Here is a 16,289-nt window from a genome sequence, read left to right as displayed (position 1 = left end):
TCAAGAGTTAAGAAAATATTTACTAAATAAACTAAAGAAGGCTGGCCAGCTTGAGAATTTGTTCTTAACTGACTTGCCTAGTTAAATAAAGGTAAAATAAAAATCTCCTAGTTAACAACCCTGCATGACAGGAGAGCTTGCTTCATTTCCTTACACATCTTCTCCTTGGTTTGTGGTTTAGTGACATAGAGCCAGCCGTCGTCATGGCTACAGATGTTAGGGCCTAGTTCCATTTCAAACATTATCCGCTAACCCTAGCCCCTAAACGTTCAGTATCAAAAGATCTGGAAAATATGAATAGGTGAAAGGAACCTGGTAGACACCATTAAGCCTATGAGACGGCTTGGTGAGACCATTGGTTATTTGAGATCTGGAACTGGAGCCTAAAACTGATTAAATGACAAAGATGACTATTTTCCAGTCACCTGATATAGTACACTGAATCACAGTCACACACTTGAGTCTATTTAGAATGTGGACTTCTCTTTTTCCATCTTGGTTGGTGTATTTGGTCATCAAAATGGGATGTTCCAGGGAAATACTGAGGATGTAGACGGGCCTCAAAATGTGCCAGTCAATCAATACATATCAATATAACAGTCTGAAATATTGACCAAATGAGAGAAACTACAGATGTTCACATTTAGCAGACACCATTGTCTGGACTGACCTTACAAAAAAAGTACTATGTGGAACAAGGTTCAAGTTATGGAGTTTCCTGGACACCACTCCTAAAAATCAGTGCCCCACATAAGTAAAACATGTAAGTGTTAAGAAATAGTAATGTCAGCCCAGCCCACTATCATCATTAAGGAATCCCCAAGGGTCAAAGTGTAATAAGGTCCCTGTAGAACCACATACGAATGTCCTGGCTGGTGATTGTGCAGTGTGTCACTGTGTAGGAGGTCATATCACTATATATTGGGCACTCAGTCAGGTAAGTGTTCCCCATACAAGGTGTGTCTATGGGAGAGGCCATATGAATACTGGTTAGTTTGGTTATGTTGCTATGGTGAAGGAATAGTGGCTGAATCATTAAGATAAACAAATTCTCATGCCACAAAGTCATTCACAATTCTTTGTTATTCTATTCTGCTAATTTTGTCTCACTAATGCCACACTCACACCCTGTTCTTACTTTTTCAGCCCTTCTCTCACTCTCTGCTTCCTTAGCTTTTCTCTCTCTCTCTCTCTCATTACTTTTTCTGCAGTTTATTTTTTCTGTAAACCAGGGGGCTGGGCTATGACTGTTTCAGACAGAGACAGGAAGAATGTGTGGTTGAGATTGTTTGTGTGTGTGTGTGTGTGTGTGTGTGTGTAGACGTTCCCTTTGCATGACTACATTTCCTCTCTCTCTCCACAGACGTGTCCTAATCCACTACCTCCTCAACTAAAGTTACAAGGTAAGGTCTACGAAATAACTTGTACTTTTTTTCTTCACATTTCACTTGTATTTTGTCTTTTTCTTTTCTACCCAACTTGTCCTGAAACAGGATGCATCCATCTTGCGTTCTTTCTTCAAATTAGCTGAGGAATCTGAGGGAACACTGAAACTTCACTTACCTCCCTTTTCCACCCCTGACTTTAACACCCTCCATCCTCCCTCGATATCTCTATCAATCATATTGTTAGCCATCTCTTCATTCTCCTCTCTGTTTCTCTCTCTCTCTGTTTACAGATTGTTTATGGACTCTGCTCTGCACGTATTCCTTTATCACTTGTTATCTCAATGTAATTATTTCTCCCTTGAATTTAATCCCTCGCTATCTACCTCACGCACACACACACCTTGCACACACCACAGGAGGTTGGTGGCACCTTAATTGGGAAGGATGGGCTCGTGGTAATGACTGGAGCGGAATTGGTGGGATGGTATCAACTACATCAAACACATGGTTTCCTGGTGTTTGATTCCATTCCATTTGCTCCGTTCCGGACATTATTATTAGCTGTTTTTTTTCTCCTCAGCAGCTTCCACTGGCACGCAGACTCACATATATATATACACACACACACACACACACACACACACACACACACACACACACACTGTCATTTGGCAAATTTGGGCTCCCGAGTGGTGCAGAGGTCTTAAGCACTGTATCTCAGTGCAAGAGGTGTCACTACACTACAGGGGCGGCAGGTAGCTTAATGGTTAGTGTTGGAGGTTGCTGGATCGAATCTCTAAGTTAACAAGGTCGTTCTGCCCCTGAACAAGGCAGTTAACCCCCTGTTCCCCGATTGCTGTCATTATAAATAATAATTTATTCTTAACCGACTTGCCTAGTTAAATAAAGGCAAAAAAATAATCATTACACTCATATCTACCTCTGATTAAGAACGCATGAATGATCTGATTGGCTCAGTGACCCCAGCACCCTATCTCTGACCCCGTCTCTCTCTTTAACCTGAAGCCAAATGCCCTCTACTGCCCAGGGCCAAAGGCCTAGCCCAACTAACACATAATGTTCTGAGAACCATATTGTTGAGAGCGTGGTTGTTCCTATGGTTATTTTGCATACAAACTACCCACAATATTCTGGGAATGGTACAAGATACCCAGATAGCTCATAAAGTTCTAAACGCAGCTAGCACATAATGTTCTAAGAACCATATCTTTCTTAAGTGAGAATTTCAGTACTTCAGTGTAACGTTTCCTACAGGTTCTCATACCATTAAGAAAACTTCTGTTCTCGTCTTCAACAAAACTCTTTCTATCCTCTATCTTGTTAAGTGTGTTCACACCTGATCTTAATGAGTGTTTTTTCTTTGCAACGAGGCCTGTTAGAATAGACTAAAATGAACAGCTTGCATGAGTTTAAAAAACTGGCATGCTAGCTCTATCCAAGTGGTGCAACGGATTGATTCCATGGATAGAGAACAGAAGACCATCGGTTTGAATCGCGCTGATGCCATTTCAAAATAAAAATGAATTGTGTTTGCATGATTAATGCCTAAGCGACTGCATTTCTGTGTGTCTTACAAGTGCTTGGAGTTCAAAACAGTTCAACTAAGCTAGCAGTGTTATTAAAAGTCATAGTGATACATTCTAAAAACTTTATTTAATTACCTTCTCAGAGCGTTAATAACAACTCACAGGAAAACTTAAAGAAACCATAGCAAAATGTTCTCAAAACCTCCCTTCAACCTAAAAATGTATGTTCCCAGAAGAAAATAAATGTTCACTTCCATTCTCAGAACCTTTAAAAAATGTCCAGTTTTACATGTCAGGAAGCATATGGCTTTGTTTCCAGAAATAATGGGAAACTAAAAATGTACGTTCCCACAACTTCCAAGGAACCAAATGTGCTAGCTGGGAGGTTCCTGTCTCTTGGGTTACATCCCAATTATCTTACATGGTCTCTTTTGCTGGTTGGGAGATGCAATGGAGACGAAGGATGTGTTTACACTAATTGGTCTTTGACCAATCAGATCAGCTGAATATCATAATTGGACTTGTGTATATGCACCCCAATTGTACTGTCCTGTCCTGCCCAATCAATGCTCATGAGAGACATGAGATGAGGAAAGGAGGGTGCTTATTTGTTAGGGACTGTGTACAAATTGCCTGTCGCACCAGTTAGACATCTGTCAGTGTCAAGACACATCTTCTTTCCCCCTCTCTCATTACTCTGCTCTGGCCCATGGAATGTGGTTAGGCATTGAAGATGGGGGAGCCTGCCCAGCAGTCATCATTGTCACCGTGGTGTTTAGCGTTTGTCAGGAACCCGACTCTTCCCCCATAGGGCGCCCTGGCCAAGGCTGCTCAGATCACACTCCGGGCTCACGTTGCCTTCCTCATATAATCTAACCAGGCCAGCTGAGAAGCAACGATACACTCTGCCTCGCCCAGGCCTCCTCTGTCCACTTACAGTCACAAACACTCGAGCAGCCATCAGGCAGAATGGAGCTGGAGTCAGGTGCGGTGCCGGAGCTAGCCGAGGGGATCATGCAGTTAAGTTTCTCTCGTCTTAACCTCCTCTTCACCACGCTGTCTAAGCGTTGTAACCCTAAACCCCACCGCCAGACACCTGCAGCCCTATGTGCAGTGGTTGGTGTCCCCTTGGCTATGTGTCCTAAATAGGCTAGCATGTGTGTTCAAATATTTACTTTTTCTATCTTTGTATCTATCAATCTTTCTCTGACTGGTTACTTTTACCAGCTTGTTTTTGTTCTGTTTATTGATTATTTGGAGCTGGCCAATAAATTGTATCTGTTTTGCTAATTGGAATTAGGGCGCTTCTGTTTTTTTACAAGGGCATGGCCTTGCTGATAGAGCCTATCCTTCATGCTATTTTCACTGGGTTGTTGCTACGTGCATGAACTTCCTTATACCTACATCCTTACCTGTGATGTAGAGACATTTTATTTGGGTTAGGTGAATATGTTAAAGTTTTAGGGTGATTGACTCCGCTATAGTAGTATAAGGAAAGAGGTTGTGCTTATGGTATCTTGTGACGTGGCTACCCGGAGGTAGGGAAAATACCTGAGAAAGTTACGAGACTTATTCAAGTAAAAGTATTTGGTTTTAAATATACGATACTTCAGTATCAAGTAAATGCAATTGTGGAAATATACTTATGTATCAAATGGCACAATTTAATGTTTTAATTTCCTGATAGCCAGAGACACTCCAACATAATTTACAAACAAAACATGTGTTTAGTGAGTCTGCCAGATCAGAGGCAGTAGGAATGGCCATGAATTGGTTATCTTGATAAGTGCTTGAATTGGACATTTCCTGTCCTACTAAACATTCAAAATGTAACAAGTACTTTTGGGTGTCAGGAAAAACGCTTGGAGTAAAAAGTACATTTTCTTTAGGAATGTAGTGGTAAAGTACAGATACCCCCAAAAATTACTTAGTAAAAAATAATTTACATTACACCACTGTGGCTCACCAACACTGAAATACAATCGATCAAGTGTATTTATAAAACCCTTTTTTTTTCAGCAGTTGCCACAAGTGCTTATACAGAAACTGAGCCTGAAACTCCAGAGAGCAGATGATGTAGAAGCATGGTGGCTCGGAGAAACTGTCTGGCCACAAGTGAAATGTCTCCTTTTTAAGTAAGCATTTCTGAACCTGGTAACCATGCCTTGTGATGAAATATGCAATTGTGAAAGATTGCTATTGAGAAAATGCTCAACTGGATACATTTCATCTAAAGATTGAGGATAGGGAGGAGGACTTCAGCTTGTTGGCACCTCTATCGTTCTCAGTAAGAACCATTGTTAGACACAGTGGCGTTTTAAGGTCTAGGTGAGTGTTTGGAGGGAGAGTGTGAGTCAGATTAGCAGTTTCCATAGAAGCTGATCAAACGGCCACAATCTCTGTTAATGGGGGTGAAGCTTTATCTAAAAAAGCTGCAGATTGAAGTTTTATTGTCTGAAGCTACTCCCTGTAGCCATCATCTTGCCTCACAATACAATATGTCGTTGTGCCAATCAAACTTTATCAGTACTGGGTTTCACTGGCCCCTGTGAGTGTAAAACTGAAATGAATTGAGAGCATTTTAATTTCTTTGGGGGGAACATTTTACAGAACGTTTCCATTTCAGACAGGCTTCTTTCAAGGTTACCCAATACCCAGGCCATTTCCCTTTATGCTGTTATTAGAAGTACATTTACATTTAGCAGACTTTCTAATCCAGAGCGACTAACGGGAGCAATTAGGGTGAAGTGCCTTTGATATCAACAGTCGGCTCGGTGATTTGAACCAGCCTCCTTTCCGTTACTAACCCAACAATCTTAACCACTAGGCTACCTGCCACTGATGACAAGTCTTTGCCAGTCTGGCTTCCATTTTGCATGCTGGTTACCTACTGTTAGGGGTTAGCCTACTGTTAGGGGTTAGCCTACTGTTAGGGGTTAGCCTACTGCTAGGGGTTAGCCTACTGCTAGGGGTTAGCCTACTGTTAGGGGTTAGCCTACTGTTAGGGGTTAGCCTACTGCTAGGGGTTAGCCTACTGCTAGGGGTTAGCCTACTGCTAGGGGTTAGCCTACTGTTAGGGGTTAGCCTACTGTTAGGGGTTAGCCTACTGCTAGGGGTTAGCCTACTGCTAGGGGTTAGCCTACTGCTAGGGGTTAGCCTACTGTTAGGGGTTAGCCTACTGTTAGGGGTTAGCCTACTGCTAGGGGTTAGCCTACTGCTAGGGGTTAGCCTACTGTTAGGGGTTAGCCTACTGCTAGGGGTTAGCCTACTGTGTAATTATAGTGCAGCACCACATGTTCTGTGAGAGTTGGGTGTTCCCTTTGGTGAGTGTCACATAGCTGGCCAAAAGGTTTCCGGAATGAACTAACTCCAAATGTTGTAGTTTTGTTTGCTCTAAATAGTTTATAGGACACTAAAATGTCAGTCTGCATGCCGTGTGTGTGTGTGTATACAGTACAGGTGGATCTCAAACCTTTTATTTCATTGTGATCCCCCTTAAAGAGTTTTGTGTTTTTATATTTGTTATGTTTTCCATAGCCTACTCCATTTCAAGTGTCGAACAGTGCACTTACTACAAGTGTAATACACCACATAGTAGGCAGAACCTGCATGCTTATTGACCCATCTACACCTTACACTTGTTTGTTTGGCGTATAATGTGACAGGATATCCCATTGAATGTGGATAGACCGTAGAAACAATCAACATGGTGCTGTGATTCAGGGGGAATTATTTCTAATGGACAACATCAATACTACCTGTCTCTCAAATGATTCCACCTGCCTTCTGTTTCATAGAAAAACAAATGCCTGGCAGGGGACACTGTGCACCTTCAGTATAGACAAAATCAGAGTGTAAGGCTTGGTGACTTGAGTTTATCAAATGTTTCAACATTGATTTATCTTTGAATATGACTAATTTATTGAATCCGATTGTTACAGGGAAGTAACATTGACAGAGGTGATCGGAGGAATCCTAAGTGATTGTTTTTGTCTGAGTAACACCGGGAATGCTTAAACATGCCCTGCTACAAATCAATAAAGCATGATATAGCTTTGGCAACTGTGGCTTGAGAGAGAGAGAGGGGAAGATACTTAGTTTTCAGTGTCGGCATGTGAGACGTGATAAGACCTGCCCTATAGACACACCCTCTTTTGTACAATGAATGACTAGTGCATTATGGGTTGCTATGCATGCTATGGTATTGTATTACACAACAATGATGTAGCCCCATCTACCCTTATGCACACACCTGTATATAGACTTTCTATTGTGTTATTGAATGTACGCTTGTTTAGTCCATGTTTAACTGTGTTTGTCGCACTGCTTTGCTTTATCTTAGCCAGGTCGCAGTTGTAAATGACAACTTTTTGTCAACTAGCCTACCTGGTTAAATAAAGCTGAAATAAAAATAACTTGACCCCTCATTTGGGATCTTCTCCTATTCATTTCTACCTTTCCCCCCCTGTTCCTGAGTTCCTGCAGAAATAGTTATTCATGTCATGACATGATGAGTTCTCACCCATCCTCCACTGCCTCTTTCTGTGTGTTTTGTCTGTACTCCAATATGGAAATAAGTATTCTTGCCACGACAAGTAAAAGCAACTTTCTGCCACCTCTAGCGGCAACAACTCCCCATGTCTATTTGTCTCACTCAATTCATAGCAAAGAAATACAACCCCCTTCCTCACCCCAAACAATAAAACACTCTACTTTACTATCTGTTGCATCTTAGCCGCTTTCACTGCTCATCCATATATTTTAGACTTATATATTGTGTGTATTAGGTTTTGTTCTGGAATTGTTAGATACTGCTGCACTGTCGGCTCTAGAAGCATAAGCATTTCGCTACTCGCAATAACATCTGCTAACCATGTATGTGACCAATAACATTTGATTTGACTTACACCCTCGCTCTTCCAACTCTTCCCTCCCCAATCTACCATTTGTTTATCCTCCCCTGACCCGCTCTCCCTCTACCCAGTGCAGAATGCTCCCTTTCCAGGCAGCCCCCTCCCTATACTCCTGCATCCATCCACCCCCACCTCCACTGACCCACTCTCTCCTCTCCTTCTCCCTGTACAGAATGTTCCCCAACATGGCAGCACCCGGACAGTTTGGGCCAGAGACGCAGGAGCCGGGGCTGAAGGTGTGGCGGGTGGAGAAGATGAAGGCGGTGCTGCTGAAGCAAGCTGAGGTTGGAGCCTTCTTCAACGGCGACTCCTACCTGGTGTTGGAGCACAGGGGGGACCAGGGGGCCGACCTACACATGTGGATAGGTGAGATGTAGGAAAATGGATGCATGTTGTGTCAAATAAGTAGGGTCAAGAGTTTTACTTGATCCAGGGTCTGTACTGACAGAGTAGGAGTACTGATTTAGGATCAAGTTCCTCTGTCTTATTCATTATGATCTAAAAGGCAAGACTGATCCTAGATCAGCACTCCTTCTCTGATAGAGACTCACGTGGCCATGATAAACTTTGTGCCCCACTAAGGTATAAAAAGCTGTAGAACTTTGTAATAGAATGCTCCACCATTTACCTTTATGGAAGTGCAAGACAATGTTTTGATCCATACTGATATTTGCTAGAACTTCAATAGAAACCGCTATAGGAGCCTTTGAGTGTGCTACTCCTCGCTCTGTTATTATTGTGGTCATGGAGGATGGGGATATCTGTGTACATTAGTAAGTGTGTACATGAGTGGAATGAAACTGTCCATCTCTTGGGATAAGTGTATTTTATTATCATTTATGGATGGTGTTTCCTACACTCTTAGAAAAAGGTTTCAAGAGTTCTTCAGCTGTCGAGTAGTGTGTAGTGTGTCAAGAAGCAGTGCAGCTTGGCAGGGTTGTGTTTCGGAGGATGCATGGATCTTGACATTCTCCTCTCCTGAGTCCATACGGGAGTTGCAGCGATGGGACAAGACTAACTACCAATTGAAGATTACGAGGCGCAAAAAAAAACATTTTGGTTCCAAGTAAAACCATTTTGGGTTCCATGTAGAACCCTTTCCACTGAACTCAAAACAGTTCTACTTGGAACCAAAAGGGTTTTCCTATGGGAACAGCCAAAGAACCCTTTTAGGTTCTAGTTAGAAAATTATTTGCTACGAGTGTAAACTTGTATCCAGTATTGCTCTGTAAATCCAAACTATACTACTTGCCAAAAGTATGTGGACTTGGTTATTTCAGCCACACCCGTCGCTGACGTGTAAAATCGAGCACACAGCCATGCAATCTACATTAATACCCATGATTTTGGAATGAGATGTCCGACGAGCAGGTGTCCACATACTTTTGGTCATGTAATGTACTAGCCAACCCACTGTTTCCACACCATATTAACCTCTGTGCTGTTGCCAAGCGAATAACCTGCGTGCTAATGGTGATGACATGACTCTGACCCAACGATTTATGTGAGGGAGGAGACTAAGACTGACAGAAGGATGGGGGGGAATTAAAGAAGAGCTCCCTAAGGACGAAGGGCTGGGTTTGTGTGTGTGTGTGTTCATAAAAAAATGCACTAAGCTGATTGTCAGTGATCCTCTCTAAAAGGCCCCCGTGACCCCTACACCCACCTTTCACATGAGCCCGGCCCGACCCCTATATGGCCTTTAGCCCCCAGGTCCAGAAAAGTGGACCACAATAATAAAGGTCCCGACGTTTCTGCGCATGGGCGGGATTCTCTACTAACCCACATGCTCTGCTCTAGGCTGCTCGCTTAATAAAGTTAGATCAAAGCTGAATGTCTGCAAGATCGCATTATGATAAGTACAGAATATAGTAACGTAGTATATATTTATTTCACTGTAGCTCACTCATTCGGTATGTACCTTTCTCCTTTTCTGTCCTCCTTTTTCAATTATGTAGGCAGGCTTCCTCCATCTTTCTCGCTCCCTTTACCTCCCGACTCTAACTCTCCCACTTCTCCCTTCCACAAACCGCTGCTCCTCCTTTCATTCTCCCGCCGCTATGTGTCCGTCACCACACCCCTACTCCCCGCTATGTGTCTGTCACCACACCCCACCTCAGGCTCGCACAACTCATCCCTCCCCTCTCTTCCTTTCTCTCCAGGTGAGAAGTCATCTCGCGATGAGCAGGTGGCGTGTGCCATGTTGGCCACCCAGCTGGACAGCTTCCTGGGTGGTGACCCCATCCAGCACCGGCAGGTCCAGGGCTACGAGTCTCCGGCGTTCATGAACCTTTTCCCCAGAGGGGTCAGCTACAAGGTGAGCAGGAGAATAGCCCTGGTTCATACTTACTGACAACAGGGCCCATCTGTTTAAGAAATGTACTTGCATGGGAATTTGTGCACAAACTTTTGTTTCTCTTGGACATCAATGTGTGATTTTCTGTAATCCACGTGTTTCCCACATTAGATGTGGGCCCACTGAGTCATGGATGTGTATCTAAAGTGTTAGGATTGAGTCCTCTACTGATAGCTAATGTATTTTTATTTTATTTTTTAAATCCATGATTAATGAAATGACTTTACAAGCACTACTTTTCATGACCTCATCACATGCTTCTGATTTGTCATATCATTCCACATATCTCTCGTTGAAATGACAGTTAGTAAATCCTTAGACTTCCTGGTTAGATACAATGTTGAGAAAATCTAACCAACATTTTCATGTGGTTACCTCCTTTTCTTTTATTCACTCTCTCCCTCAATCACACGTGTAGGAGGGTGGTGTGGAGTCTGGCTTCAGGCGGCCCCAGGGCGGGTCAGGGCCCGTTCACAGGCTGTACCAGATCAAAGGGAAGAAGAACATCCGTGCCAAGGAGGTGGAGCTGAGCTGGGAGAACTTCAACAAGGGAGACTGTTTCATCCTGGACCTGGGAGAGGTGAGCGGGGGGAGCGGGGGGGGTGAGAGTGCGTGGTACTAATTCCCTGCGGGAGGCTCTTAGCAGTGAGGGCTTGGAGAACTATATTACATTGCCTTGAATGGCACATTCCTTAATTAGTGATCAGTAAAGTAGGCCTACTAAATCGTACTGTGCATTTGGAAAGTATTCAGACCTACACTTTTCCCACATTTTGTTACAGCCTTAATCTAAAATTGATTTAAATGTTGTTTTTTCACCCCTCAATATCCCCTCAGCACAATATCCCATAATTACACAGCAAAAAACAGGTTTAGAAATTGTTTGCAAATGTATACATCTTTTTTTAACAATTACATTTACATAAGTATTAAGACATCTATACTCTACTATGTTGAAGGACTTTTGGCAGCGATTATGTGTCTTGGGTATGACACTACATGCTTGGCACACCTGTATTTGGGGAGTTTCTCCCATTTTTCTCTGCAGAGCCTCTCAACCTCTGTCAGGTTGGATGGGGAGCATTGCTGCAGAGCTATTTTCAGGTTCAAGTCCGGGAATCTGACTGGGCCACTCGGACATTTAGAGACTTTTCCCAAAGCCACTCCTGCAATGCCTTGGTTGTGTGCTTAGGGTTGTTGTCCTGTTGGAAGGTGAACCTTAATCCCAGTTTGAGGTCCGGAGTGCTCTGGAACAGGTTCATCAAGGATCTCTGTACTTTGCTCCGTTCATCTTTCCCTCGATCCTGACTCGTCTCCCAGTCCCTCCTGCTGAAAAACATCCCCACAGCATGATTCTGCTACCACAATGATGGTGCCAGGTTTCCTCCAGACATGATGCTTGGCATTCAGGCCAAAGAGTTCAGTCTTGCTTTCATCAGACCAGAGAATCTTGTTTCTCATGTTCTGAAAGTCCTTTAGGTGCTTTTTGGTCAATTCCAAGTGGGCTGTCATGTGTATTTTACTGAGGAGAAGCTTCTGTCTGGCCACTCTACCATAAAGGCCTGATTGGTGGAGTGCTGCAGAGATGGTTGTCCTTCTGGAAGGTTCTCCCATCTATACAGAGGATCTCTCGTGCAAATGATACTGTTTTCAGGTATAATATAATCATGATGCTATCAGTTGCTGACGTTATGTTGCTGGGTGGACTTAATGGCTGGACAATGAGGAAATAATATCTGGGTTTTTGCCATTTGTGAGATCATGCTTGACTCACCTGTGTTTTCAGCCTGGGGTAGTTCATCTGTTGGATGAAGTGATCTGCCATTTTCAGGGGGATAATGGTCTCATCATGTCTTACCTCAGTCTGACCCATAGAGGTCTCAGTAAAGTCTCGACACCATAATGTATATTCACTGTATTCCATACAAACCTTGATTTGAAATTAGTATTTCATTAGACAAGGCCCCTTTCCCTCCGATTGCTCAATTTGGCCAGGTGGCCAGCTCTAGGAAGTGTCTTGGTGGTTCCAAACTAATTCCATTTAAGAATGGAATCCGCTGTGTTCTTGGACCTTCAATGCTGCAGAATTCTTTTGGTACCCTCCCCCAGATCTGTACCTCGACACAATCCTGAATCGATGCTCTACGGACAATTCCTTCCACCTCATGGCTTGGTTTTTGCTCTGACATGCACTGTCAACCGGGGGACCTTATATAGACAGGTGTGTGCCTTTCTAAATCCTGTCCAATCAATTGAATTTACCACAGGTGGACTCCAATCAAGTTGTAGAAACATCAAGGATTATCAATGGAAACAGGATGCAGCTGAGCTCAATTTTGAGTCTCATAGTAAAGAGTCTGAATAATTATGTAAATAAGGTGTTTCTGTTTTAATTCATAAAATGTTCTAAACCTGTTCTCTTTTTCATTATGGGGTATTTAGTGTAGCTTGATGAGGGAAAAACAATGTGTTTAATCAATTTTAGAATAAGGAATACTTTCTGAATGCAGTGTATATTATTAACTTCAAATGAGACAATAAAAAAACATCTATGTCTTTAGACCATATTTTCCTGGATCGGCTCGCAGGCCAACATGTTTGAGAAGCAGAAGTCGCGTGAGATCGCTAGCCTGATCCGTGACACTGAGAGACATGGCAAAGCACGCATCACTGACGTCAATGAGGGGGAGGAGACGCCGGAGATGCTCAAGGTACAATCGCCGGCTTAGTCCTTTAAGCTAAGCCAATGAAAACAGTCAGATCTAATGCACAGGAGGCTTCTGAGGGGAGGACAGCACATAATAATTGACGGAAAGAAGCGAATGGAATGGCAAACGCATGCAAGCTACAGTGTGTGTGATCCATTTGATACCATTCTGCGCCATCCATTGTCATGAGACTCCTCCCCTATTAAGGTGCCAACAACCTGTGACCTTGACACCTGTCAATCCTGTAATATCTAAGCATATTTAGAGACTTTGAAATCGAGTATAGGAAGGTAATGAGTCAATAGTCATGTTTTGTGGGTAGAGGTTGCTGATATGATTAATGGGGATCTAACTTTTAAAATATATACAAACCAGTGGAGCCTGCAGAGGGTAGAATGGCTGGTATGGAGTGAATGGTATCAAAAACATGGTTTGAATTTGTTTACCACTCCATTCCAGCCATTTATTTTGAGCCATCCTCCCCTCAGCAGCCTCCACTGATAGAAACCTCACCACAATCCATGTTCCACTCTGCCCTGTGATTGACAGGTGCTGGGACCAATGCAAGAGCTGGCAGAGAGCACTCCAGAGGAGGACAGTCGCGCAGACATCTCCAACTCCGCCTCCCTCTACAAGGTAGCTGGACATTACAATTCCGTTGGTAAACAGTTCTCTCCAGAACTGTTCTATTGCATCACATAATTACTGTTGGATCGTTCACCCCAATAACAGAATTTGAGATATTTTGGATTCTAGACTGCACAGCTATACTTTGGAGATCTTTTTTTCCAAGATAAACAATATTTTTGGGGGCAAACTAGTTCACAAAGGAACTAAAAGTCATGGCCTGTGTTGCTGTCTTCCACAGGTGTCCGATGCGACAGGTCAGATGAAACTGACCAATGTCTCGGAAAAGAGCCCATTTGCCAAGGACCTTCTGGTGCGCGACGACTGCTTTATTTTGGATAACGGGGCCAACGGAAAGATCTTTGTTTGGAAAGGTGAGGAAAGCACGTGAACCTCGACTAACATTTCTGCTCTGTGAAATGTATCCCTAGAATGTCTGAGATATCCAATGTCTAATGAAATACTAATTTAATCAGGGTTTGTATTGAATAAAGTGAATATACATTATCGTGTCGAGGCCTTACTGAGACCTCTATGGGTTAGACTGAGGTAAAACATGGTGAGGCCATTATCCCACTAATTTACAGGTATGGGAGCAAATGCAGAGGAGAAGAGGGAGGCCCTGAAAATGGCAGATCACTTCATCCAACAGATGAACTACCCCAGGATGAAAACGCAGGTGAGTCAAGCATGATCTCACAAATGGCAAAAACCCAGACATTATTTCCTCATTGTCCAGCCATTAAGTCCACCCAGCAACATAACGTCAGCAAATGATAGCATCATGATTATATTATACCTGAAAACAGTATCATTTTGCACGTTTTGAATTCCATTTAGTCAAACCGTATCCCATGTTTGTCTTCTTCCATTGTCACACTGCAATTTCTGTTGTGTAACCACTAACTAGCAGGTCATGAACCCAGTATCATAAATGTTTTATGCATATACAATGGGGTGGTTTATGTGTATGACGCAGTAGAGACGGTCATGACCGGGTCGTCAAATCTCTGTTCTCTCTTACAGGTGGAGATACTACCACAAGGGAGGGAGACAATCATCTTCAAGCAGTTCTTCAAAAACTGGAACTGAACTACAATGGCTCTCAGAAAAGGGTCTCAATGACGCCCTCGTAAAATATTATTAAATTGAGACCTGGAAAATAAAATCTCAATGTTTTGGTCTTCTCAGGAGTGACAGCATCTCAAATTCAAAAACTTTTTTAAAAATGCGTTTACTTATATGTATATATTTGTAAGGTACTATACTCATAGAAAACAATTCTTTAGTCATGCTTAGAGCAAATAAACTCCAGATAATAAGAGCATTTATGATCTCACACCAAATGGAACCCGAAGTCACTACTTCTGCTTCTGACTGGGAAGGAAAACGTGTACTCATTTAAAGCCAAGATGACATTCCACAAATCCTATAAGTTGAATTTGTTTGGTTTAGTCTTTTCTTTTTTACTTTCTTTTTTACATTTGTTTAAGAATAACAGGACATATTCTGCTAATACATGTAGTAGGCTACAGATTATGAAAATAAATGGAAACTGAAACAACACGTACAGTGTGGCTTCGTGCGTTGGTTCCTGACAACTTTATGGCATGTCATTGTCTGTGTCCCAAACGGTACCCTATATAGTGCACTACTTTAGACCAGGACCCTAGGGCAGTAGTGCGCTAAAAAAGGAATATTGTACCATTTGGGACACCACAATGACTAAGTTGTAATAACTTGTGTCAATTCTCTCCTGCTTGTATTCATTACTGAAATAATCAATGTGTTTCGCCTTTCACCCGGTGAGATGACGTTGCTTTGGTTGTTACACCTCTTCCCATAGTTCCCTGGATAAACACTTAACAGGTTAAACCTGCCTACACCTAAGGGAACTACCAGTAGACTCAACAGTTTATTTCAGTAACCTTCTGTAAAACGTTGGGGTTGTCAAAGAGAGCCTATGTTAATGTCATGTTCTAAAGCTGTATCCAGTGCCTTCAGAAAGTAATCACACCCTTGACTGTAACACTACAAAATGTGGGAGGGAAGTTGGATTTAATTGTACATTTTGGTCAACGATCTACACAAAATACTGCCCCACCTGGATTGTACAATATTTGCCTTCTATTTTTTATTTTATTATTCAAGCTCTGAAGTTGACCATTGCTAGAAAGCCATTTTCAAGCCAAAACTGTAACTAGGCCACTCAGGAACATTCAATCAAGCAACTGATGTGTTTTAAGTTATTGTCCTGATTTAAATTTTCTTTTGATTTAGCAGACACTTATTCAGAGCAACTTACAGTAGTGATTGGATATATTTTTGTTATTTTTCCCTGTACTGGTCCCAGGTGGGGATCAAACCCACAACCCTGGTGTTGCAAGTGCCATGCTCTACCAACTGAGCCACACAGGTGAATCTCCCAGTGTCTGTTGGAAAGAAGACTGAACCAGGTTTTCCTCCAGGATTTTGCGTGTCCTTAGCTGTATTACCTTACAATCACCTGTATGTGTGGGGTACAGAGATTGACTACCCAATCTAAAAAAATTGGGCTGTAACACAGCAAAATGTGGAAACTAGGTCTTAGTAACAGTAGGGCAATTATTTAGCAGTTCAGATCAGGAATTGCCAACGTGGCATTTCTATGATTGTTTATTCAACAGAGAGATACACATAAAGCAACATTAAACCTTACTCTATCATAGGTAGCTTATAGTTTGCGTCACAATGCGGTACCGATGATGTAA

The 16,289-nt window shown here is 42.5% G+C and overlaps 1 protein-coding gene across 1 annotated transcript; it reads left to right on the top strand.

Moving 5' to 3' along the window:
* Positions 1-1,293: 1,293 nt before the first annotated feature.
* Positions 1,294-15,105, top strand: LOC135516388 (macrophage-capping protein-like). Its single transcript, XM_064940662.1, has 9 exons — positions 1,294-1,403; positions 8,021-8,214; positions 10,011-10,165; positions 10,623-10,784; positions 12,766-12,915; positions 13,462-13,548; positions 13,781-13,913; positions 14,127-14,218; positions 14,566-15,105. Exons 2-9 carry the CDS (start codon positions 8,022-8,024, stop codon positions 14,629-14,631), a joined length of 1,038 nt encoding a protein of 345 aa, XP_064796734.1. The 5' UTR covers positions 1,294-1,403; position 8,021; the 3' UTR covers positions 14,632-15,105.
* Positions 15,106-16,289: the final 1,184 nt, after the last annotated feature.

Source organism: Oncorhynchus masou, chromosome 27, assembly GCF_036934945.1.
Source record: "Oncorhynchus masou masou isolate Uvic2021 chromosome 27, UVic_Omas_1.1, whole genome shotgun sequence".
Lineage (NCBI taxonomy): Eukaryota > Metazoa > Chordata > Actinopteri > Salmoniformes > Salmonidae > Oncorhynchus > Oncorhynchus masou.
The sequence above is the reverse complement of the archived record's forward strand: the minus strand, read 5'-3'. Positions and strand labels throughout refer to the sequence as shown.

Coding starts and splice junctions, on each gene's coding strand:
- LOC135516388 (XM_064940662.1), top strand. CDS start 8,022: ATGTTCCCCAACATGGCAGCACCCGGACAGTTTGGGCCAGAGACGCAG. Junction 10,166..10,622: donor CCAGAGGGGTCAGCTACAAG/GTGAGCAGGAGA, acceptor TCACACGTGTAG/GAGGGTGGTGTGGAGTCTGG. Junction 14,219..14,565: donor ACCCCAGGATGAAAACGCAG/GTGAGTCAAGCA, acceptor TCTCTCTTACAG/GTGGAGATACTACCACAAGG.